Genomic DNA, 26331 nt, shown 5'->3' with positions numbered 1-26331 from the left:
TTTAAACAAGTGAAAGTCTTTTAGTGAAATGGTGATAAATAACATGGTCCACCATAAGTACCATATAATTTCTCGTCTCATAATCACCCAAAATTGTTGGCATGAATTTTACAATATGGATCTTTGGCATGCTAAAAGATCTGACCAGTTCTGAACAATATGACATTTTTTAATTGATTTTTTAATTTTTAATTTTTTATTTGGTGCAAATAGGAATTTTATTTAAAAGAAAACAAATTATAGGATAACATGTCCAGCTGTAGGCACTTCTCTATGACTGCCTATTTGAAAACTGTCCCTAATATACTGCTTATAAACAAAAATAGGGCAGGTTTCACAATACAAGCAATTCTCTATGAATTGTTCACTTTAGTAAAATAAACCTAGGTGAACTAAATACGATTTAAAAAAAAAAAAACCAAATCAAATTTTCATTTGTTCAGCTTGTCTGTCCGAGGTTGGTTTGGCAAAAAACCCTTAGAGGAAAACAAAAAGAGTTCGTATTAGGTTGTTTTATTGAATAACTCAAATAACACTTAACACCCAATCCAATTCAGTCTTGAGATTGGATGCTTTATTGGTAATGAATTCGGAGTCCAGTGTTACTTTCATCTATTTCAATTGGTAATCTACAATCTATATCACCATTTTCAGTCACTTGCATTGTATAAACTGTCCACAGGTATAACAGATCCAGATTTAATAGTCACCTTCAAGCGCCATAAACAACAAAATCATCTTCACAACACCTTTTCTTATTAAGGCTCCTTTAGTATCACTGTTGTAAGTCAGTGATATAATCCATCTCTTTTCCTGGTAATTCACTTCGTACAATTGAAACAAGCTCTGTATTTTCAAGGTTCTAACCAAACTAGAGAGGGCATTCCCATCAGGTGTGTTAAATGCCAAATATTTGACATTTGGCACACCAAACACCAAAAACAGACAATCATAAGGTGTGTTAAATGCAAAACTGTTTGGTGTGCCAAATGCCAAAAAGTTTTGGTATTTGCTACAGTAGAATCTCATCTTTGAAACGGTATGAAAGGAAATACCATTTATTTTTTATTCATCTTTCTCTCTCATCTCAAATAAAATATCTCTTCTTATCTTTCACTTTGAGCCACACATTCACTACTTCACCCTCTCCACTCTAACAGACTCTTTTATTCTCCCCTCTTCTCTTCCCATTTATGAGCCACCACCAATTTCCTCTCTACTATCTCACAAATTCCATCATCACTAATCTATAAAATCTCCTTCACCCTTTTTTTTCCCACTATTTTTTCACCCTTTCCTCTATGTTCTATCTCATACACCGAAGCTACTTGGTTCGGTTTAGTTCATCTCAGAGCAAAGCATTACTATTTCGTCCAGCATCTCAACTTATTGGGTTTGTATTTCAGTGTTTGATTTTGGGTGTTTGATGTGGTGGTTTTGGTGTCTTTGATGGTGGGTTGTGAGGTGATGGATGATGGTGACTGGTGAGGTGGGGTGTGGGGCAGCAGTGGGGGTGGTGGGTTATTTATTTTGTATTTTTACATATTGTAGGTTTTTTTAACATGTTGTATATATTATTTTAATTTATGAAATTGAAAAATAGAACATGTGATGTAAAATATATTGTAAAATGATATGATAAAATAATAAAATAAACTTTTTGGTGTGTAAAAATAGAAAATAGAATATTTATACAATATCTTATGAGAATACTCTAGGTAAGCCAAATTATTAAACAAACCGAGCGCATAGTGCTTCAGAAATGAATGCACGGATGGTCATTGCAATTTCAGTCAATTTGTAATGCAAAAAGATTTAACATTTAGCACACCCAAAAAATACTTTATCTATTTTAACATACTACTTAACAATACACTCTACATATATTTTTTTACCAATTCATTTAAATATTATTCCCTTGTTATTATTGTTATTTTATTCAATTCAAGAGAGAATTGAATAAAAAAACATTTTTTTTTTAATGTTTAACTTGTTGCTACAGTAAACTGCTACCAGATAAAAAAAATTATAGCAATAACAATTTGGTATTTGGGTTGCTAAAAATGGCATTATTTTGGGTATTTTAGCACGCCCAATGTGACAGAAACTACAGCTTATCACCCAACAGAGAATATAAATCATGGTACTGTCCAGTGTCTGCAAGAATCAATTCATATAATTGGACACGGGTTTCAAAAACTGCAAGCGTCAAAAAAGAATTCACCATTAATAATTCAGAAGAATATTCCAAGTGTGTTTGAAATGAAAAACACAATGGGGCCAAAACTGCTACAAGAATTGCCTCACTTGACAACCCTCAAATCTCACGCACCAACCACCAATAAATTTGGCAAAAGGGTGAAAAAAGAAAATCTCAAAAATCACCATAGCTACCCTTCTCTTATGAGAACCACACTATAAATAAAACTTGTAATATACACATCCTACATCCATTTGCAATCGCAACGATGACTTACACACTCAAATTGATGCCGGCTTGTTGTATAGCATCATGCAAAAAGGGAATGACGGGAACCATCTTATGGAAAAGAATGGGTAATAAATATATTTGACACAAACAGACCAGAAAATGCCGTCTCCAAAAACAGCACGGTGCCACCTTTCATCAAAGATACTATTGAGAGAGGATAGATTGCAAGGCAAGCTGCTGCTGGGGTTGCAAAGAGGACCAAGTAGAGGCCAGGGTGGATGGTGGTAAAGTCTGCTGAAGCTGCCTTAGCAGATTAATCATTCGGCTTGCAGTTTGTTCTGTTGCTAGATCCTTACCAGCACATAGAACCTAAGAAAATTGCAGGCAGTGTTAACAAGTACAATTATTTTCTGTAGTGTATCAAAAATCTTTAACAGTGAGTGGCAATAATTCAAGCAACATGCTTAATAAGTACACTAAATATTTAGGTGCATCATGCAAGTCAAAGCAGACTCTCCACAGGGACAAAAGATTGGCATTGGATAAGACCAAAAAGCACACTTTAGATTACAAGGAAATTACTAGTAACCAACACATTCCCTAAAATAAAAAACTAATACAAGTCTGTCATGGGTACAAAGATGAGTACCCAATCAATCTTTATCTCAAGATTTTGCAATATGGGTGTGCCTAAAAAGAATCAAAGTGTACAAATTCTTTCTTTCACATCCTATGCTAGATGAAGGAAATTTGCAACATAGGCACTTCAGTCTTATCACAAAGACTATTTAAGAGAATAATAGAATATTATAGGCACCAGCTAGTTCAAGTTACAAAGCCTCTTGGTATCGTACAGATTTGGGATCAAATCCCACCCCTCTATTAGAAATTAGGGGGATTTGAGGATGGAGAAGAACCTCATGTTGAAAAAATAAATGAGTATATAAGGCCTAATAACTTATGGCTAGTCGGATAACTTTTTCTTTTATCTTGAGAGCATGGTTTATTAGTTAGATGTTTGTAAGATGGACATGAGTGTAAGGTTTTGGACTCAAATTCCACACCAAACTCTACTGTTTTTGGAATGCACGAAGCGGGCATGGGTGTGACATGGTGTTTCTAAAGGTATTAGTTTCCTATAAAATCCAGTTTTGAGGATTGGTGAATACGTTCTGTATTCTCTGGAGATGGTGTGTCATTGTAACACACACACAAACAGAAGCCTAGCCTTTACCTCAGATCACTACTTATTGTTGCATACTACAAAGTTAACTAGTAGATGCATAAACCAGATATAGTGGAGAAAAGATGGATTTCAGACGTTTACAATACAGTACTGGAAGATAAAACAGATTGCCTAAGCACACATCTTTTGAGGTCACCAAAACATTTTCATTATTAGATAATCAGGCACTGAAATTAAGGGTGCTTAATCAATACAACCATGAGAAACTAACCTCAGCAAATACTGCCACAATTTTAGGAAGGTATTGATTGTTGGGACCCAAAATTTCGCTGTCTGACCTGTAGATTGAAAGAAACTCCTTAATTAATATGATGGAAGTTAATGATAAGAGGAGCACAACTCAACCCAGATTGAAGTTTACCTCTCCACCATTGAACAAAGCTGCTCATGAACAACTTTCGCCTCAATCAAATCACTTTTTATTGGCAAGCAGTTTAACCATGCAGGAACAACCTGCGAAACCAGAAGGAGCTGCAATCTGAGGAAAGGCCAATGCAAAACAACAACAACAACACACACACACACACACACACACACACACACGCACACACACACAAAAAAAAAAAGAAAAAAAAAAAAAAAAAAAAGAAACAAAGGATAGCTACCAAAATCGTCTTTTGTAGCGCTTTGAATGTTAGTAAGAAATATATTTATAAACATCATCAGACCTATGTAATTATGTAATTTCAATGGAGACAAAATACTGACAGACGTACAGTATCACATCCAATGATCCAATAGCTTTTTTCTCTTCTTTTTTTTTTTTTTTTTGGGGGGGGGGTGGGGTTCAAATAGAGATGTGGAAGTACCTGAGATGAATCTATGCTGTCACGATGGAACTGGCATATTTTTCCCAGTGCAGAAACAGCATTATCATACGCCATAATATTATCAGGTTCCAGGGCATTGGGATGCCGTATCACAGCATTTAGCCTCGAAAGAGCCTCTGGATAAAGAAGTAAATATTTTAACTATTATACAACTCCTTAGATATTAAAATCCTCCAAAAGATGCAAGCAAAAATACCTCCAACCAGAGGTTTGACTACTGATCCACCAAACTCTGCACAAACCCCAAGTCCATATACAGCTGCCTGAAAAAAATAGAAGTACAAGTCAAATGACAACAACTACAAATTTAAAGCATTGTAACCACAAAGTTTTACCAAGTGCAGACCTGTCGAACATCAGGATTGTCATCATTGCAAGCCTCCAACAGGAAGGGAAGAAACGTGTCATAGTACCTGTTCCATCCACAACAGGGGGAAAATGATGGGATTATATTAATTTCTTTATGACGTTCATTATTCAAAATAAACACTAAGCTAGAGCATACTTAAGTGCTGCTTCACGACACTGTTCTGCCACATCATCAAAGATGCAAATTGCAATCCTCCTCTCTTCAGGTGTCTTATCCTTACCCTATAATCAGAACAAAACACAGTATTCAAGGGGGCAAAAATAACTGATCACAAAACACAAACAGTGAAAAATAGGTGTTCACAAAACAAAATATCATCACAGCAAATCAAAGAGTTAGCAAGAATCTTGTAAAGGTCCAAGACATCCCACAAGAAAATAAGTTGAAATCTGCCAAATTAAATTTAGATACATTGTACAGTATTTTTGAAATGAAGAGGATGAAAGAGCTGGTTACAAAAGATTTATACACACATACACAAACATGGAATTGTCTCTAGATTTACTACACATGATGTGATTTTCAAAATAAACCAGAAGAGATAACAAGCAGTGGCCAAGTCATACAAAAAGAAAGCAAGAGAGTGTTATTGAAACCTTGGGTAGGAGATTCCACAAAAATCATAAAGAACTATCATGTAGATGCAACCTTCCATGAGCAATGATGTTAACTACACTCAAGAAAACCTTGAACCAGACATTCAAGTCAACTACAAAATTGTTTGCTCACAACAACACTCTATTTCAGGCCATATCTACAATTATTTCATAAGTCATGGGACCTTCCTCTAGTGTCCATGCACTTCATCCACTTGAGTCTTCTCCTCCTACGGAATATTGATCAACCCACAGTATCAAAGTTACACTACCAGGGTCCTAATTAGTCTATTCCTTTGTTACCTGTCTCAAAAATAGTGTTTCATAAATTTTCTCTAGAAAAAAAAAAAAACTTAAAAATGCCACCAACAATATACTTATACACTATCGTATCACATTCTAAATATTTCCTACCAAATATTTGTCTTGAAATAGAGAGAGAGAGCAGTTGAAACCCACTGTTGCTGATGATTGTATTCTCACTGCTTATAGCTTCTTAAAAAAGCAATTGAAGATCCTGCGTTTGACTATGATCTTTGGAGAAGGTGCTTACCAAACCAAAATCACATTTTGGCGAGGTCACAACTTTCACCATTACAATTAACCAATAGACTTATGTCATGCCCACTAGATGATTACAAAATAATCAGCACATGGCAACAGGCTATGCAGCTAAAGCCAAGGACGATATAAAGAATATTTTCCAAACAACAAAAAATAAATAATAGTAATAATAAAAAATAAAAACAAAAACAAAAACAAAACAAACAAACAAAAAAAAAAAACCAATTTGGTGAGGGCATCAGTTCAACATGATAAACCGCACGAAAGCAAGCACAAACATTACATGCACCTCATGGGTCTTGAATCCACGACCTCAGCCTCCACCTAGCACTTGCAAGGGGAGGAAGGGCCAATTGAGCTAGAGCTCATTGGCAAAAGAAAGAACAAAACCTATCAACAGTGAGCCCTTAATGAAAGATCCCATACAGATTAAACACTCCAATTTTCCACAAGAATGAGTATTAGAGGAACAAAACATATCAAAATCAAAAGTGAGAGTGAACCAAAAAAGTGGCAGAACTTACCCACATAGGTGTGAGATACGTTGACAGCTCATCAAAGAAGGGCAAGAAAGAGGCTTTGAATGTTTTGATCAAAGTTCCCAAGATTTCACCCACCTAAAGTGAGAAACAAGGAATAAGGCAAGAAACAGGATATTTTATGTATTGTCAAAATATTAACTATGGTTAAAGGATAGAATGTGACAAATCTAACTTGGTCAAAAACTTCTTCTTCTTGCTCATTTTCTTCTTTAATCAATTCACTCTCCTCAGCATCAAAATCTTCAGCTTTGGTCCTCTCAGCCCTCTCTCTTTTTCTACTCGAACTGGCTGTGATAACCTGTTTTATCTCATCCACGATGGACCTGACTTGGATTTCGTCCAAAAGCGTTCCAGATATCTGAAAGACAACAAAAATTTTGGCAATGTAACTTCAGTGATTTTCTATGCTATTCAGCATGCAGAAAATTGGAAAAGGAAATTTTTAAGGAGCGAACTGCCACCAAGAGATTCAAAATGAAGTTTTAACTACAAGTGCAGAAGTAGAACAGATAATGGAACAAGCAACACATCCAAATTTGGAATGTTCATAATGCCCAAGGCTGTGAGCACATACACCCACAACCCTTTTTTTTTTTTTTTTGTGGGGGGGGAGGGTGTACTGGAGAACACTCTATTATAAGGAATAATAGTGTATTAGTAAAAAGAGACTGCTACTAAAAGAAACAAGTTTTTTGTTAAACCAACCAAACATTCTGGCACACTTATAATATAATTAGTAAATTACTTTGTTACACATCCATCTCATATTTGGGAAAATACATCCTCTACCAAAGGTACAACACAAGTAAGGAGAGATATACATAGACACAATTATCCAACAGAATAAATAATAAAATTTACAGGCGACAGGATTGCTTTACATTGTGCACTCCTGATTTTTTTCTTATGTAACTAGATATAATTGCCAAACCCTTTATTTCCACCTCTAAAAGAAAAACATTTTGATGGAAGATAAGTAGTTAGCTTAAGCATCCAGTAAGATCTCAACCAATATAGAATATTCCGAATCCTAATTAATTTGTCAGTCTCTAGCAGAAAATAACAAAGGGATATATAATTCTAATGCAATTCTACACTGATAATGTGATTTCAAGATAGTTAATTGTATTTGATGAAGAATAATTCCAAAACATGACAATTGGATGCCAATGGAGGTTGTGTAATTAAACATCATAGAGTTTGGCAAACCTGTATGCATTCGTTTATTGCATCCAACATACTTGCACAGATCTCTGTATCAGGTTCCTGCAAAATAAATAAATAAATACTTCACCACCCTCAAGAAGAATCATATAAACAAAAATTCCACACCATCAGAACATGAATATCAGGCAAAATAGGGAAAGGGAGCTGGGGGCCACGTGCTTGGGGGAGAGGGGGGGGGGGGGTGCCCATCCACAAGAAATCTTGAACAAAACAACAATCACCTTATGTAATGCTTCCACTAGAGCCGGAACAACATAGTCAGACAATTGCTTAACATAGGACTCATTACGACCTTGAGCTTGCCCCTTCTCCACAGCTAATTTTGCAGAACGCAGTAGCTCCGGCATGGCTTAAAAAAAAAAAAAAAAAAAAAAATGTTCTCCATCAAGAGATTTAGCAAGAATTGGAATGTTGGGAAAAGAAAAGGAGAGTAATATAAAGTCAATTGTATACCCGAAACAGCTGCTTTCCTAACTTCTTCATGGAAATAAAATTTGAGAAGTGGAACCAAAGTTGGGGCCACCTGCATAACAGATGCATCAATCTGTAAGTATCAGAGTTGTTCAAAATCCCAATAAGAAAAATCCAAAAAATATGCATTTTGACTAACCTGATCAATCCATGGGAAGAATCCTTCTTTCAACTCATCAGCATAGCAACATAGCATATTACAAGCTGTAGCTTTTTCCTCTAGGACACTAGTCTTGATCCCTATCCTTTTATCCCCAAGAGTAATGGTCTCCATACTGCAACAGAACCACAACTCTTAGCATGATAACCAATACAATTTAGCAAGACAAACACCAGCATTGAGACACAGCTTGCCTAAAATGCAATGATCACAGCATCAAATAAAGGACTTCAAATGCAATAATATCATGTGCATTTAAATATGCAAGGGCAGTATTGTTTGCATTTGGGTGCACACAAGCATGGACACGTGTGTGTGTGTGTGTGTGTTCATTAATAGAGAGAGATTAAGAACATTAGAGAAAAGAGATCTAAAACAATACCTGTCAAAGTTGCAAAAATAAGGAAACCTTGCATTGCTTAGATAATTAGAAAAACAAAAAAAAAATGTAGGAAAAAAATAATGCCAGAAGGGAACACAAAGACAGACATTATATACTGCATACTCATAACTCTAATTTTGTAGGTATTAAATGAACTTAAAGGTATAAAAAATGTGCAGACCTTTCATCATCAGAGTCTTCAATATCATTATCTGAATCCGCAGATGTAATGGTTACATCAGGTTTAAGTTGAGCAGACTGAAGCAGTGGGGGCATGACAACACTCATATAAGGAAGAAAATCTTGTCCCAAACACTTGCAGAGTCTAGCCCATGCCTACAACATAATAGTGTAGGTGTCATAAAAAGAAAATAACAATAATAATTGTTAGATAATACAATGCTGTTTTTTGTACATATTAAATGATGACAACATACTTGTAGCATGTAACTTGTGGTTGGATCATCTGTCTCCATCTGAGATCCTTGCAAAGACATAAGCACTTCCATAACCTTGCGTTACCCAAAAATAAAACATTAGATACAGTTGCCTATAATAAAGCAAATATAATGAGAGGAAAAAAAAAAATTTTGATGGGGAAGAAAGAGACAGCATCAAGTAAACTGATTGCAAGGCTCAAATTACATCATCTTTCACCATATGGAAGAACACTTTACTACACACTTGTATTATATTTAAAGAAGAAAAATACCCATTAGGAGGTCCATATAAGTGAAAGGAAAAGGGGAGAGAGAGGAAGGGAGAAAATGTAAGACTTTGAGAATGAAAGAAAGAGAGAAAACAGTAAAGGTTCTGGCTTTAGTCTCAATGAATAAAACAAACTAAGCAAATGGTAATGCTTACAAAAAACCATAGAAAATCTTTTATCAATCCATGACCCTTGGGATGAAACAAACTGAATTTAAAATGCATATTCTAAAAGAGAGTGAAGGGGTTGGAGAGAAAAGTGGTAGATAAGGGAGTGTTCTACTTATATAATGCTACTTACCTGCTTAGCATCATCCCTAAACTTCTCCTTTCCAACAGCCATTCCAACTAAACTAATGCACTCCATGGATTTTGCTCGGAGCATGCGGTTTGATTTGTCAGTGGCATTCACCAAGATTGCTTTCAGGTAAGGCATAACCGCATCATAGTATTTTTGGAAGTGCTCCTACGTATACCCTCAGTGTTAGACAGTCATTTGCTAGCAACAAAATTAATGACCAGATTATTTCATGAAGTACCTGAGATGAATCGGCAACTGATGCCAAAGCAGTCAGGGCACCCTCTTGCACCATTTGTTTCCCATTCTGCAAGATGCATATAAGACAATAAGGTATAGAAGAAATTATTTAATTTCATACAGATGTACTGATGGTAAAGTTTTTTGTTTGTTTGTTTGTTTGAGATACCTGCAGTAGTACAAGCAATTTGCTCACTATTCCATCTAAGTAAGGTGTTAAGATATCTGGAGTGCAGTTTTCACTGAAGTTGAGCACCGCTGAAGCAGCATGTGCCTGTAGATAAACAAAATTTGGAGAAAACAAAAATCACCCAGTAGACCTCAAGAACCAACAAACAATAATGTAGTAAATATACCAAGAGACCAAAGATTTCAGTATAAATGCAAAAATAATTCAACCACTTAATAGGTAGCATGGTAAGCAAAATAAGGTCTTGTTATGTCATTCACAAAGAACTCTTAAATTTGTTATGTCATACTCAAAGAAAAACATATACTATTTCCCTAAGATTGAATTTATAGACTCCATCTATCTAACATGCCAACCAAATGGATTTAGACAATAAAAAGGGACCAAGAGGGTGTTAATAGTCAAATTAAATTTATATCTTGCTATTTGTTGTGTAATTTAAAGGCCCCCTCTTGCACCATTTATTTCAAACAAATTACCAAAGGTGAGTATAAATCCGTTGCTTCAGAGAACTGTGTAGAAGATGCTAGATGCAGTTTAGATTCCAAATACACTGGATTAAGTTAGAGGCCATGTGCAGAAAGGATGCCATCAGAAACACAGTTAGAGGAAGGCATAGTCCAATTTTCTTACTAAAACGATAGTTGGGGGTGGGGGATTTGAACCCTGGATTGCCAACGGAAACACTAGGAGGGGAACATCTTGTCAGTGTGGCTTGCACTTGAAGCATTACTCCAATTTTCTATCCAAGCATAAATTAAAAAGCTTGATTTCATCATTTTGATTTAAAATTACACCTAGATCAAGACTAAATTTTCAAATAGAAAACATAAAAAGAGATGTTGAATAGAAAGTTATTAGAATGTCAAACAATTATAAGAAAAAATATACATCTTTTAAACTAAACAGGAAGTTTATACAGAGTAATGCTCCAAAAGCAAGCCACACTAACAAGATATTGGTATAATTACATTCCAATCCATTGACCACAAAACCTCATATTTACTAGATGTGTAAGTATAAATTTCCTATTCAAGAGAATTTCACAAATTATCTATCACTGTTCACAGGTATAATTAGGTGCAAAACACCACTATTTAACAATTAATATTGGCTAATTTCTAAACTCATTTAAGTTAGAAAGTAGCTAAAATCACTTCAAGAATTCAGTAGGTACTAGAAAACAGACATGGAACTTTTTAAATTACTTATTTTTATATCTTAACAGCAAAAGTGAAGGCTGCAACCAAAGAAAGTCCCTAGTAATAAAATTTCCAGACTGCCAGATCATTTTATTCAACAAATTTTATTCCTGAAGTTTCTATTGGCTCTAGCATGACCACTACTCACATACCAACTAAGGTTTATTCCATTGATGACTGATGATCACCAAAAGTAAATAAGGGGGAAAAATTTTATTCTAACACACATTAATCTGATCAGAGTCTAAAAGCAGGTGCAATCTATGCTAATACATTAGATTAAGCATTATCTACTTCTTGTTATAATGCACGGAAACAGTAATTCAGAAAAAAGCACAAAATGCCAACAGAAGCAACTAACCTGTACTCTAGGATTCTGGAAATCATCCATAGATGCAGCAAGTGCTGGCAGCACCTGCCCATGATACTGAACTTGCAAGTCTGGACCCAAATCAGTGGACAATTGCCCAATTGCATTGATAGCTGCCCACCTCACACGGGGGTGTGGGTGTTGGAAAGAATTTAAAACCATTGCCAAAACATGGTCCAAGTTTTTTATCATCACCTGTATAAATAGGAACAGATAATAAAAAATCACTAAAACAACAAAGGAATATAATCCATATAACTAACAGAGAAAGTTTGATCTACAAAACACTCTGCCAAGTAGAACATAATCATCATAAAAGCAAACCCCAATGAACTTCATCAGGTGAACATAAGGTACAGAATAAAAATCACAACAAAGAAAAGTACTTCCAGTAGAGGTGTGTTTGCCAACAATGATAAGAATATTTCCATTTTCCGTTAATCTATTTAATGTGGCATTATCAAATAATGCAAAGTAACTGACCAAAAACTCGACTTTAAACAATGAGCTTCCTTCAATCTCCAAAATATCCCCATTCAAGTTACCCTTTTAGTGACAGTGAATAACTAACGAAACACAATGGAGAACTCATTGCCAGAGTGGAATTCACTGCCAGTGTCATATGAAGCATGTGAAGATTCTAACTAAAATCCATACTCAAATAGTATTCTAAAATTAACTAATATCCCCATTTCCATTACTGAATATTGATTATCAAAAGCCCAACATCTATTATATGACAACAAATCAAAAAATCGTAGTTAACATTCTCTAAGTTCACATTTCAGATATACTAGAACTAAATAGAATCACATTTCATTATCAGAAATAAGCAAACAGTATTAGCATTTCAATACCTTGGCGCAACCCTCTGCAATTTGCGCAAGAGCAATCAAAGCAGCATGGTGTTTCTGCCACTCAGGAGCTGCCAAATACACGGGAAGCTGCTCAGACGCCACGGGAACAATCGTATTGCCTCCCAAAGAAATCGACAACCGGTCCAAACACTCCTGTGCAACACTGTAATTGCTCGTCTCGCCGGCGTCCTCGTCCTCAGTCTCGGCGCTATGCCACGCAGGATCGTCCTCGATATCGAGCAGCAACTTCATCAGGATAGCAAAGAGTCTGCTTATGAATTGTGGCAACTTCCTCATCATCCCTGGAGCTCGCTCCCTCGCCTCCGCGAGGGTTATCACGAACTCGATCGCCAAATGCCTTGTTCCCTCCTCTAACCCGTCGGCTTCCGCTATCTGCAGCATCGATCCCACCACGTCCACCAGCTGCCGCCGTAGAAACCTCGGCTCGGTTCCGGCGAGCTCGATCAAAAGCTCCAAGGCCTCCTGCGCCGTCACCTCGTTACCGTTATTCAACGCCTCGGTCAGCGTCGTCATCATCGCCGGCAGGAGGTCCTGGAACCGGTCGCGATCAGCCGAGCTCGACAAGCACTGAATGAAATTGATCACGGCATTCAACGCGGCGATCTTCACGTCGGAGCTCGACGAAGACGTCAAGCACTGCAAGAACACGGCGTGCAGGTTCTTGATATGCGGCGCGAGCGTGTCGCCGATGTACTGCGACAGCTGCGCGAAGATCAAGAAAGCCGATTCCTGCAGCTTCGGAGAATCAGACGAGACGCATTGGAACATGAACGGCAGCAGCTCCGGCCAGCCGTTATCTGGCAAGATCCCGGAGGCGAGCTCCGACACGGTGTCGCAAAGCTTCTTGGAGATCGACTTCGACTCCTCCCGCTGCAGCGACGACAGCAGAATCGATTTGAGCGAGGCCTGAGTGGAAACGTTGAGGCGCGGCCAGAGGTAGGAGTCGTCGCGCGTGAGCTGCTTGCGGAGGAGGATGGCGGACATGGCACGCGCCTCGAGGTGGGCGGAGAACTGGAGGAGGTGGGCGAGCTTGAGGGAGAGCGAGTCGGGATCGGTCTGCTTGCAGAGGTTGAAGAGCGACTCGGCCTGGGAACGGAGCTCGTTGGAGGAGGACATGAGGTGAGAGATCAAGGTCTCGAAGGGACCCGAGTCGGGACCGAGTATGACGGCGAGTTGCGCTTGCTGCAACTGAGTCGACTCGGGATCCATTATTATTATTTTTTGTTTGTTTGTTTGTTTTGTGTTTTTGGTGAACGAGTTAGGGTTTTTGGTTGTACACGCACGCCTCTCTCTTATTTTGTGAGAGAGAGAGATAGGGAGTGAATGTGTTGTGTTGTACTGGGAGAGAGAGAGGAGAGGTTAGGGATTATGAAGAAAGTGAAGGGAGTGAGTGGGGTAGGATATTTTAGGCAAAAGAGGAAGGCTATGAATGGATGATTAGCTGTATTTTTATGATTAATAAAAAAAAACCCTTTCCACACTTATTTTTGGAGGGAAATCAATTAACAATATCTACCATTCAAGACAAGCCCTACTTTTTCCTTTTTCTTATTCTTATTTTTTATTATTATCACGATCATTTTTTTTATAAATAAAACCATCAAATTTAAAGTTTTTTTTTTATAAGCATAGTTTGATTTAAATGGTTGAAAAATTATTAGGTATTTTTGGAATACCATAAATGCGTATTCCCTCTTCTCACATGAATGGTGGATACTACCATGAATTTAATTAGTAAGACCCATCATTCATGCGAGAAGAGGAAGTACGTATTTATGGTACTTTAAAAGTACACAATAATTTCCCCAAATTGTTTATTTGATGATAAAATATTTTACTAATTGATTTGGAGTTGATAACCAATTCTCTCAAATGAATATATTTTCATGGTTTCCTTTGATTTTTTGATATGAGCCAACAAAATTTTAATAGTCTTTCTGTAGTTTAGCATTTCTCAAATCGAATTGATTTGAGGGAAATTATGTTGTTCACAATCTTACAAAGCATCTTATTCCAGCTTTTTTATATAAAATAAAAATAAAAAATTTTGAGCTTAGCAAAATATTTAGTGTGTTTGGTCCAATTTATTTGTTTTTTGCTTTTTACTTTTTGTATTAGTTTCTTATGCTAATACTTTCTCCAAAAAAAAAAAAAAAAAGTTTCTTATGCTAATAGTTTAACTTTTAGTTTTTTCATAATAAACTAATTTTTAGCTTTTTATTAATATATTTAATACATAAATTATCAAAAATTCTATCTTTTAGTATATAAATAAGATTCCACAAAAGCACAAATTGGCTTTTACTAAAAGATTATTGAGTTTTGGAATTCAGTGTTTCCTTCCACTATTGGATTTTTAATCTATTCTTGGATTAATGATTATTTTTTTATATTGATTTCTGTGTTTGATTTTCTGCTAGATTAGTAATAATAACTGTCACTATCTTTTACTCAAAAAAAAAAAAACTGTCACTATCTTATGTGCTATGACTTTTTGACCAAAATGAATGATTTTCTACCAAAATTGTTAAGAGATAAGAGATTTTAATTTCATTAGCTTTCCGCATCTTGTACAGTTTGTAGTTTACCCAATGTTTTTCCGACTAGACCATAAAAAAATATATATATATATAAAAAACCAATTGTATTTCCAACTAGATGACAGATTTTCTTATCCAACCAACAAAAAACTAGATGACAGATTTTATGTGAACATCCATTTTAGTAAATGTCACTAATTTTATCGAGCTTCATAGCACTGTTACAACCAGCTGGATTTGTAAAAAAAGCATTATAATCAAAATTTAATACAATTTTAGCTAAATTGATCCAAAAACTTTACTTTTACTGTTTCAACAAACTTATATTTAGATACACCTGCATATAACTTCACTTTTTTCTATTTTAACAAACTTATATTTAGATTCATTTACATATAATTTCTCTTTTTTCTATTATAGCAAAGACTAACGTTTTGTTTGTTCGCTTTAAAATATATTCAAATAATGAAAACATTCTATGTTGAAACACATTTTCAATAAAATATTTTCAGGTGTTTGGTGTGAGACGTAAAAATTTTCAAGCACAAATCACAAAAATCGTCAATCAGTCCGACAACTGTTGTTAGCATTCTGATGTCTAAGGCTACCAATCCAGTCAATATAGTCAGCGGTCCGGCAACCGGACCAACAATCTAGCCACCAAATAGGGAGGGAGAGCTACTACATGTTTTGTGAAATATTTTACAAATAGTTTTATGGTGAACGGAATATATTTTCAAGTTTGGCCAAAATTTATAATGAAACAATCATGGTGTTTAAAATGTTTCCTTGACCAAATTTTACAATGAAACATTTTACACCCCTGAAGTTTTTGGTCATTTTAATTTTACCCTCTAACGTTTAAAATTGTTTATACGTTCCCTTTACATTAGGGGTTAGTTTTGAGTAGCAGGCCTCTATTATGTCGTGCTCATTAAATGCCAACCAAGCATGTCAATATATGCTAATTGGCCTAATCAAATCATGTCATGTGGATTTTCAATTACATGTACTTAAATAACTTAAAAAATATAATTAAAACTATAGATTAAAGTTGTAGGGGTGAAATTTACAAGTCAACAGTGGGCTTTGGGCCCCGCGCGGAGTCTAGCCATGACGAGAAGGGAAAACGGGGCCAAAAGATTTCCAGCCCAATCCTGTTGGGCCGGACTTATTTAAGGGGCGTTCGAGGAGGAGTGCCTCCTCAGACATACCAAATGGGAGTCTAACGTACACCCTGCACACAGAGAGGAACCATCCCAAACAAGAGGAAAATGTTAGACGTCCAGGAGGCAACCACAGCTGCCGCATTAAATGCAAGGAAGCTACTTTTTCAGCCGCATTAATGTAGAGAAAACAGGTGAACAGTGTTATCTTGGCCAGTGCAACTCACAGAAGGATAAGGTGGATGCCCGATGGGATAGGCACTCAAGTGAAAGTCCAGATGGTTAACAAGTGTAAGGCCTTTATCAACTTGAGGGTGCTATATAAGAGAAGGAGATCCCCATGAAGAGGAGATCGAAGAATTGAGAAGAAAGGGAGAGAGAGAGATAAAAGAATTCTGTAGTCTGTAACCAAGAGCAAGAGGTGCACTCATACGTCTCCTCAGATCGATACCCTGTGAACTAAAAATGGAATATTCTCACGTTCAATATGCTGCATGGCATACATCTAACTGACGTTCACTTCGTCTAGCCCTAGTTTTGTAACCCGCTCTCTACAAATTCATTGTCTGAGGTCTTTTGGACCAGAACCACTTACTTGCTGGGCCTGGGCCTCAAAAACCGCCCCTACAATTGGCGCCGTCTGTGGGGAGAACTTGTGTCTCGACAAGTGAAACAGTAAGAAATGGAAGGATTAGGTCCGCGCCAAACCGGACGTGCAGAATCTCAACGGCAGGACAATTTTTTAAATCTCGAACGAAGGAAGGACCAAGATAATCAACGAGAGGGCAGTGTGAACACCTCTCACACGAGTAGAAGCCGCTCAAAAGGGAAAGATCATGCATCCCATAAGCAGAATGAGCGAAATGCTCTACAGCAAGAGATTGATGATTTGAAGAAGAAGCTGCGTCGAGCGTAGCGAAAACGTCTTTCACCCGGCTCGGACACTAGTAGTGATGAGGATGGCGAATACAGGCGAAGGTCAAGAACCCCTCCGAGCGAGACTTTTTCCTACGAGGAAGAGCGGCCTCGCAAACGCAGCCACAAAAGCCCGTCTTACCAAGGCTTGGCCAATGATGCCATGAGCAAGACCCTGGACCGCATCTCCCAGTCGCCGTTCACGCGTAGAATAGAGAGGGCAGTGCTTCCTCGGCGGTTCCATCAACCAACGTTTGCCATATACAATGGTCGGACTGACCCAGTAAAGCATGTAAGCCAATTCAACCAGAGGATGGCCGTCCACTCCAGGGATGAGGCGCTCATGTGTAAAGTGTTTCCATCCAGCTTGGGACCCATGGCGATGAGATGGTTTGATGCCCTCCAGCCGAATTCCATAGATTCCTTTAAACAGCTGACGCAGGCTTTTGGTTCCCGCTTCATCACCAGCACTAGAGTCCCTCGGCCCCTCGATTCCCTCTTATCCTTGTCCATGCGGGAAGGAGAAACACTGAAGGCCTACTCGGACAGATACTGGGAAATGTACAACGAGATAGAAGGAAATTACGATGACGTCGCCATTAGTACGTTCAAAAGGGGCCTTTCGACAGAACATGGCTTAAGAAAGTCCCTCACTGGGAAGCCAGTCACCAGCATGCGCTAACTCATGAACAGAATCGACAAGTACAAAAGGGTCGAGGAGGACCAGCAGATGGGGAAGGGTAAAACGAAGGTTGTCCCTCAAGAGAGGAGGGACTTTAGGTCGGACCGCTTTCACAGCAGTAACAGGCCGAAAAGAGACTATGCGGAACAGTCCGGACCTACTGGGCTCAGGCAGTCCATGCTGTGTTTCGAGAACCATTGCACAAGATCCTAGAGAAGGTGAAGTGCGAACCGTTCTTTCAGTGGCCGAACAGGATGGCAGGCGACCCCTCAAAACGCAATCAGAATCTGTACTACACGTACCACCAGGAGCCAGGTCACACCACTGATGATTGCAGGAATCTGAAAAACCATTTGAATTGGCTTGTTCGAGAAGGGAAATTGAGGCATCTGTTGCACCGCCCTGAAGGATGGCAGGAACAGTCCAATACTGAAACCAGGCAAGGCACATTGAGGCCACCCATTGGCACAATAAATGTCATTCTTGCCGCACCTGGAAGGATCGATTCCGGCCCTCTCAGAGTGATGTCAGTGGGCAGGTTCCCGACTGAGTCAGACGAAAGAGAATCCAAGAGAGCTCGAGTGAGTGCCACGCCATTAATTAGGTTCTCGGAGGAGGACAAGTAAGGAACCCTTCAACCCCACGACGATGCCCTAGTCGTCACGCTCAGAATTGGAGGTTACGACGTGAAAAGGGTGTTAGTTGATCAAGGCAGCGCTGTGGAGGTAATGTATCCTGATTTGTACAAGGAGCTGAACCTGAAACCAAAAGACCTGTCGCCATACGATTCCCCCCTAGTCAGCTTTGAAGGAAAAATCGTCACCCCAAAAGGCATGATAAGGCTGCCTGTGCAAACAGACTCAGACGTGGTAGAAGTGGACTTCATTGTCGTGGATGCATACTCTCCCTACATCGCTATCGTGGCCTGGCCGTGGCTTCATGCACTAGGGGCTGTGCCATCAACCTTGCACCAGAAAGTGAAGTATCTGTCAGGAGGTCAAATCAAAGAAATAATAGGGAACTAAGGAATGGCTAGGCAATGCATGGTGTCGGCAATCTCACGACGACCAAATAGTGAACCTTCCACTTCAGCCGAGAACGGCTTATAGCAATCAATGACCCCGGTCCAAACTGCGGGTAGTGGAGGACCAGCCATGGAGGTGAGCTGTGAGGAGCTGGAGAAAGTACTCGTCGGATCAGACCCTGAGAGGTTTTTTCAGATCGGCTCGAAATTACCACCATAGGAGAAATCAACGCTAATTGATTTTCTTCGACGGAATGAGGACGTATTCGCCTGGGATCCCTATAAGGCCCTCGGGGTTGACTCAGATCTCATATGCCATCACCTTAATGTTAACCCGGCTATAACACCAAAGAAGCAACCTCCTTGGCGGCCGTCAAAAGAACATGCAGACGCTGTGAGAGAAGAGGTCGCAAAATTAAAGAAAGCTGGGGCTATCAAGGAGGTATTCTACCCCGAATGGTTAGCCAACACAGTCGTGGTAAAGAAGAAGAGCGGGAAATGGCGGGTCTGCGTAGACTTCACGGACTTAAACAAGGCCTGCCCGAATGATCCTTTCCCAATGCTGCGGATAGACCGATTGGTAGATGCGACTGTCGGACACCCCTGAATGAGTTTTTTGGACGCTTTCCAGGGCTACCATCAGATATCGCTGGCTGCCGAAGACCAAGAAAAAATCGCTTTTGTCACCCCAGTTGGAAACTATCATTATAAGGTGATGCCCTTTGGTTTGAAGAATGCCGGGTCGACCTATCAGAGGATGATGACCAGGATGTTTGAACAGCAGATGGGTAAGACCGTTGAAGTGTATATAGATGACATGGTAGTAAAGAGCAAATTGGTGGCCGACCACATCAGAGACCTCGGTGAAGTCTTTCAAGTTCTGAGAAAGTACAATCTACGTTTGAACGCATCCAAATGTTCATTTGGGGTGGGATCAGGGAAGTTCTTAGGTTATATGGTGACCCACAAAGGAATAGAAGTCAACCCTGACCAAATAAGAGCCATTCATAGCCTGCAGCCCCCTCGGAATCCCAAAGAGGTCCAACATGATAGCTGCTTTAAACCGTTTCATCTCCTGCTCAGCGAACAGATGCAGACCTTTCTTCCTCCCATTGCACAAGTGGAAGGGCTTCGAGTGGACTGAGGAGTGTGCTTTAGCTTTCCAGCAGCTCAAGGAATACCTTGCCTGACCACCGATCATGTCCAGTCCCGATGCCGACGAGGTGTTGTTCGCATACATCGCAGTAGCCCCTCATGTGGTGAGCTTAGTGCTAATCCGAGAAGACAACAGCACGCAACGACCCGTGTATTACGTGAGCAAATCGCTGCAGGAGGCAGAGACTCGGTATCTCCCCTTTGAAAAAGCTATCTTGGCCATCGTACAAGCCACACGGAAGCTCCCCCACTATTTTCAGGCACATACAGTAGTTGTGCTAACTCAACTTCCGCTGAAATCTTTCCTCCGCAGCGCCGACTACACAGGTAGAATTGCTAAGTGGGGAACGATCCTGGGCGCCTTCAACATTAGATACATGCCTCGCACCGCCATAAAAGGTCAGATCTTCGCTGATCTAATAGCTAAATTTGCGGAGCCCACCCTAGAAGGAATGGAAATGTCAGGATCACCAAGTGCTGATGAGAAACTGATCAGCACAGTCTCTCAGCATGAACATAGTTGGTGGAAAGCACACATCGATGGAGCAGCGAACCAAAGGGGCTCAGGGGTGGGGCTCATTCTAGTCTCTCCCGAAGGGATAACCATAGAAAAGTCGTTGAGGCTCGGATGCTCTGCCACGAATAACGAGGCCGAGTATGAGGCGCTGTTGGAGGGGATGTCAATGATCCGAAAATTGGGTGGAAAGTGCGTAAGTATATTCTCGGATTCAAGACTCATCGTGGGACAAGTGAACGGGGAATTGGAGGCGAAGGATGAAAGAATGCAAGAGTACCTTGCCCAGGCTAAACACCTGCAGACCCATTTCTATCACTTCCGCTTAACACATACTCTCAGGAGTGGGAACACCCATGCTGATTCTCTCGCAACGCTGGCCACCTCCTCTGTTCAGACCCTTCCGCGAGTTATTTTAGTTGAAGATCTTTGCCGCCCAACAACAGAGAAGGCCAACGGAATTCGAGTACACAACGTCGGGGCAGGACCTAGCTGGATGGACCCTCTGGTGCTGTTCTTAAAGCACGACGCCTTGCCGGACGATAAGGTTGAGGCTAACAAAATCAGAAGGAAAGCTTCTCGATTCTGGCTGTCCGAGGACTCCAAACTTTACAGACGCTCGTTCTCGGGGCCATACCTGCTGTGTGTGCACCCAGAGGCTACAGAACTTATCCTAGAGGAGTTACATGAAGGGATTTGCAGAAGTCATACGAGGGGCAGGTCCTTCTCCCACAGGGCCATGACGATGGGTTACTGGTGGCCGAGCATGCATAAAGAGGCTCTGGAATATGTGAAGAAGTGCGACCAATGCCAAAGGTTCGCCTCAAACATACATCAGCCAGGCGGAGAACTTAACCCGCTGTCCAGCCCTTAGCCATTCGCACAATGAGGCCTAGACATACTAGGACCGTTCCCCAAAGCGGCTGGGAACAAGAAATTTCTCCTCGTCGGCACCGATTACTTCACAAAGTGGGTTGAAGCTGAGGCGCTGGCAAACATCAGGGACGTCGATGTTAAGAAGTTTGTTTGGAAAAATATTATCACTAGGTTCGGGACCCCGCACACCCTGATCTCGGACAACGGCCTCCAGTTTGACAGCAAAGCCTTTAGAGAGTACTGTAATGAGCTGGGAATTATCAATCGATACTCCACACCGGCCTACCCACAGGGTAATAGACAGGCGGAGGCCATCAACAAAACCATAGTGAATGGACTGAAAAAGAGATTGGACGACGCGAAAAGGAGGTGGGTTAAAGAGTTAACCCACGTCTTGTGGACATACGGCACCACGCCTTGCAGGTCCACAGGAGAAACCCCCTTTTCATTGACTTACGGAGCCGAGGCTGTCATCCCACTGGAGATAAACTTCCCGACACAGAGGACTACTGCCTTCAACCCCATTGTTAATAACAGCCTTCTGGAAAAAAGCTTGGATCTTCTTGAAGAAAAAAGGGAAACGGCAATGGTCCACCTAGCATACTATCAGCAAAAGCTCAAACAGGGCTACGACGCCAAGGTGAAGTCAAGGCCATTGGCGCCCGGGGATCTAGTGCTGAGGAAAGTCCTGGGCACCGCAAGGAACCCTGCATGGGGAAAGCTTGGACCAAACTAGGAAGGCCCATACCGTATCACTTCCGTAGCCAGCATAGGGGCATATTTTTTGGAAGATTTGGATGAACATGTAGTACCACGCCCGTGGAATGTAAATAACCTGAAAATGTACTGTTATTAATGAAAGACACCATTCTTGACGCCATATTACTGTACAGCTACTCAGGTTAAGTGTTAAACAGAACCCAAGTCCTGCCTGGCTCCTCGGACCACAGGCTTGGGGGAAATTAACCACGAAGCGATTCTCACTAAGTGTTAAACAGAACCCAAGTCCTGCCTGGCTCCTCGGACCACAGACTTGGGGGAAATTAACCACGAAACCATTTTCACTAAGTGTTAAACAGAACCCAAGTCCTGCCTAGCTCTTCGGACCACAGACTTGGGGGAAATTAACCACGAAGCCATTTTCACTAAGTGTTAAACAGAACCCAAGTCCTGCCTAACTCCTCGGACCACAGGCTTGGGGGAAATTAACCACGAAGCGATTCTCACTAAGTGTTAAACAGAACCCAAGTCCTGCCTGGCTCCTCGGACCATAGGCTTGGGGGAAATTAACCACGAAGCGATTCTCACTAAGTGTTAAATAGAACCCAAGTCCTGCCTGGCTCCTCGGACCACAGACTTGGGGGAAATTAACCACAAAGCCATTTTCACTAAGTGTTAAACAGAACCCAAGTCCTGCCTGGCTCCTCGGACCACAGGCTTGGGGGAAATTAACCACGAAGCCATTTTCACTAAGTGTTAAACAGAACCCAAGTCCTGCCTGGCTCCTCAGACCACAGGCTTGGGGGAAATTAACTACGAAGCGATTCGCACTAAGTGTTAAACAGAACCCAAGTCCTGCCTGGATCCTCGGACCATAGACTTAGGGGAAATTAATCTCGAAGCAATTTCCACTAAGTGTTAAACAGAACCCAAGTCCTGCCTGGATCCTCGGACCACAGACTTGGGGGAAATTAACCTCGAAGCAATTTCCACTAAGTGTTAAACAGAACCCAAGTCCTGCCTGGATCCTCGGACCACAGACTTGGGGGAAATTAACCTCCCAACGACTCACTAAGTGTTAAACAGAACCCAAGTCCTGCCTAGATCTTCGAACCACAGACTTGGGGGAAATTAACCTCCCAGCGACTCACTAAGTGTTAAACAGAACCCAAGTCCTGCCTGGCTCCTCGAACCACAGACTTGGGGGAAATTAACCTCCTAGCAATTCTCACTAAGTGTTAAACAGAACCCAAGTCTTGCTTGGATCCTCGGACCACAGACTTGGGGGAAATTAACCTCGCAGCGACTCTCACTAAGCGTTAAACAAAACCCAAGTCCGGCCTGGCTCTTCGGACCACGGACTTGGGGGAAATTAGCCTCGCAGCAATTTTTTCTGAATTATTGACTATCATTCTTTACACATTCATTCATTCATGCTTGGTTTCAACATTTAATGGCAGAATAGACATCCATTTATGATGAAAACAGAAGAGAAAGTAAAACAACAAGAATAAAGGGAAACGACACCTTTCATTAAAATCCCCAAAAACGATCCTTTTACAACCATTAAAACAGAACAAAATATAAAGGGTCTAACAAGTAAGATCCTACACTACTTCCCTAAATCTAATCCCTGAGCAGGCCCGGGTTGGCCGTCTGCTGGCTGTGGCCCCGGAACAGTCTCCTTAGCCTGGGCAACAACCTCTTTGATTGAAAGGCTATCCTCGGGCAACTTGTCCTTCACGGCCGGCTGCGCATCCTCAGCTTCAGGCATAGCGGAGTCCGAAGCTAAAGCCTACGTTGGGAAAGGCTCTTCAGGCGCGACCTCGTCAGGGACTGCCACCCAGTCCAAGGCTACACCCCAAGACAGGGTAATGTATTCCCTGCATACAGTAGCCACCTCCTCGGCCAGCCTGACCTCAGTGTCCTTGACCCCGCGATCATAAGAGGTTGCTACTGCTTTCTCAGCCGCCTCCCTAGCTAGACAGGCCTTCCCCTTGACCTTCGCAAGCTCGGCCTTGAGATCTGAAACCGCCTACTTCTCTGTCGCGAGATTTTCCTCGAACTGGCGGAGCTGTAGGTGCAGATCGTCAGCCTGCTTAGTAGCGTTTTTAAGGCCGGCCTCCGCGCTCGCCCGACCCTTCTTTGCCTCCTTTACTTCATGGCTCAGACCATCATTTTCCTTCTTGAGGTCTCCTGCAGTCCTCTCGGCAGCACAGCGGGACTGAGCCTCGTTGTGAAGGTCCTCTCATGCCTTTTTGGCCCATTCCTTAGCAACGAAGATTTGCTGAGTGACCTGCACCAGAAAAGAAGAGGGTTAATTGAAGAGAATGATGCATAAATAGATATGTAACAAGAAAAGAGATAGGAGAAGTTCTCACTTACCATGGCCATGTCCCTCTTCAGCGACATGAAGAGCTCGGGTTGCCGAGTATCCCGTAACCCCTTCATGTCGCGAGGCAAGAGAAGAGGCTGTTGTAAGGCCTCAGCCAAGAATGACGCCTCCCGTCGCTGGGATTCCCACAGGGTTGCATCCCAAGAAATTGGAGCGCCGTTCGAGCCGCGGCGACCATATTCGTTGTTCCCTCCGAACAGCCGCCTCATCTCGGCTATCAATGGACTTGGTCCTCTTCTCTTTCGGCTCTCTGGTCTCTTTGCCCTTCTTTTGAGGCTTGGCTTTTTCTTGGCCAACCTCACCCTCCTCCAATTCCCCCACAGGCCTTTTTCGCCTCAAATTGGGCATAGGTTGTAGTGCCGCATCCGATGTGGGAGGAGGAGCCTTGGTGGTCGGCTGCTCCTTCGGGGCATCCTTGGAGGATTGCCCCTTGTTCCTATTGGCAAGAAGGCCCCTAAGGCCAGACCTTTGTTTCAGGTCCATTCCTTCTTCTTCAAGCTCTTGGCTGGTACCAATTTGCGCGGTTACTAAACCAAGGTTAGGGGCTGCCGAGGCGCGGTCTAAATCTGACTCAGAATCCGAGAGCTCTACTGGCCTGGCCGACACCTCTCCCTCCTCGGCGAAATGGAACTGGTCTATCTGATCCTCCAAAGACAAGTGCGAGGAACCGGCTTCTTCCTCGGGGATAACCACTACGGGAAAGGCACGCTGAGCAAGCAGCTGGACGAGGGGCAAATCTCTCGAGGCGAGAAAACCTAGTATGGAGACGTCGATCCGTGCCAATCGCAGACTACCAGCCCTGATTGCTTGGCCGGATTCCACCAGAGCACGAGTAAGGGGCACGTAGTCTAAAATCAGAGGCGCAGCTCGCAATTGCCCGTCTGTACTCACGTAAATCTCAGACCTTAGAAGGAAATTGAGTGCCTGGATGTTGACCAAACTTAGTCGAGGAGTCGTATGCGCCTTGTCTGCAAGGCCCGAAGAGAGGGTTATGTTAATCCGAGGAGGCAAACAAGCAAAGTCAGAATCGAAACAATAAAAAAAAAAGGGGGGAAAGATCAAAACTAAGATCCTTTCCAAGGGATCTAACTCTATGGTGCCCCACCTGGTTTCCTGCCTTGACTGGGCAGTGAAGACCGTCGTGCCACTGTCCGGAGACGATCAAAAGGTCGTCCTTCAAGCCTTTGTTGGACTTGGGAAGGTAGGATATCAACCTCACCTCATCGGACCTGGACTTCAAGTAATATGAGTCGCCGAGGCTGTGCAGTTCATATAGATGAACCACGTCATGCCATGTAAGGCCGAGGTTCATCTGATTGTTCAAGACCTCTATGCACCCCAGGATCCGGAACATATTCGCGACGCATTGGTGAGGGGCCAACCTATGACCACGCAAATAATCCCTAGTTATCCTCCCCATAGGGATGGTCATTCCTCCTTCCACAAAGGCTATCACTGGAATGGCAACCTGCCCCGTTTTCCTCTTGATTATGACCTCCTCTAGAGAACAATACTTTAGACCTACCTCCGGCGGAATACGGTATTTGGCCCTGAAGCCCTCCATACCGGCCGGGGAATTTACCAATTTGTCAAGCTTACCCATCCCCCCTAATCCTAGGTGACGCAAAGACGATTTACT

The 26331-nt window shown here is 41.3% G+C and overlaps 1 protein-coding gene across 1 annotated transcript; it reads right to left on the bottom strand.

Annotated features, from left to right (window-relative positions):
* Nucleotides 1–2190: 2190 nt before the first annotated feature.
* Nucleotides 2191–14055, bottom strand: LOC126719667 (uncharacterized). The gene is made up of 20 exons (XM_050422200.1): nt 12685–14055; nt 11819–12022; nt 10235–10339; nt 10067–10132; nt 9829–9993; nt 9257–9331; nt 9001–9155; nt 8417–8552; nt 8260–8329; nt 8028–8155; nt 7789–7845; nt 6752–6937; nt 6562–6654; nt 5013–5098; nt 4854–4920; nt 4704–4770; nt 4487–4623; nt 4039–4130; nt 3889–3955; nt 2191–2800 (listed from the first exon to the last, which is right to left on the bottom strand). The coding sequence occupies exons 1-20, from the start codon at nt 13912–13914 to the stop codon at nt 2636–2638; spliced, it is 3351 nt and encodes a 1116-aa protein (XP_050278157.1). The 5' UTR covers nt 13915–14055; the 3' UTR covers nt 2191–2635.
* Nucleotides 14056–26331: the final 12276 nt, after the last annotated feature.

The sequence above is a fragment of the Quercus robur genome, chromosome 1, assembly GCF_932294415.1.
Source record: "Quercus robur chromosome 1, dhQueRobu3.1, whole genome shotgun sequence".
NCBI classification, from domain to species: Eukaryota; Viridiplantae; Streptophyta; class Magnoliopsida; order Fagales; family Fagaceae; genus Quercus; species Quercus robur.
Note: the sequence above shows the minus strand (reverse complement) of the source record. Positions and strands in the feature narration are given on the sequence as shown.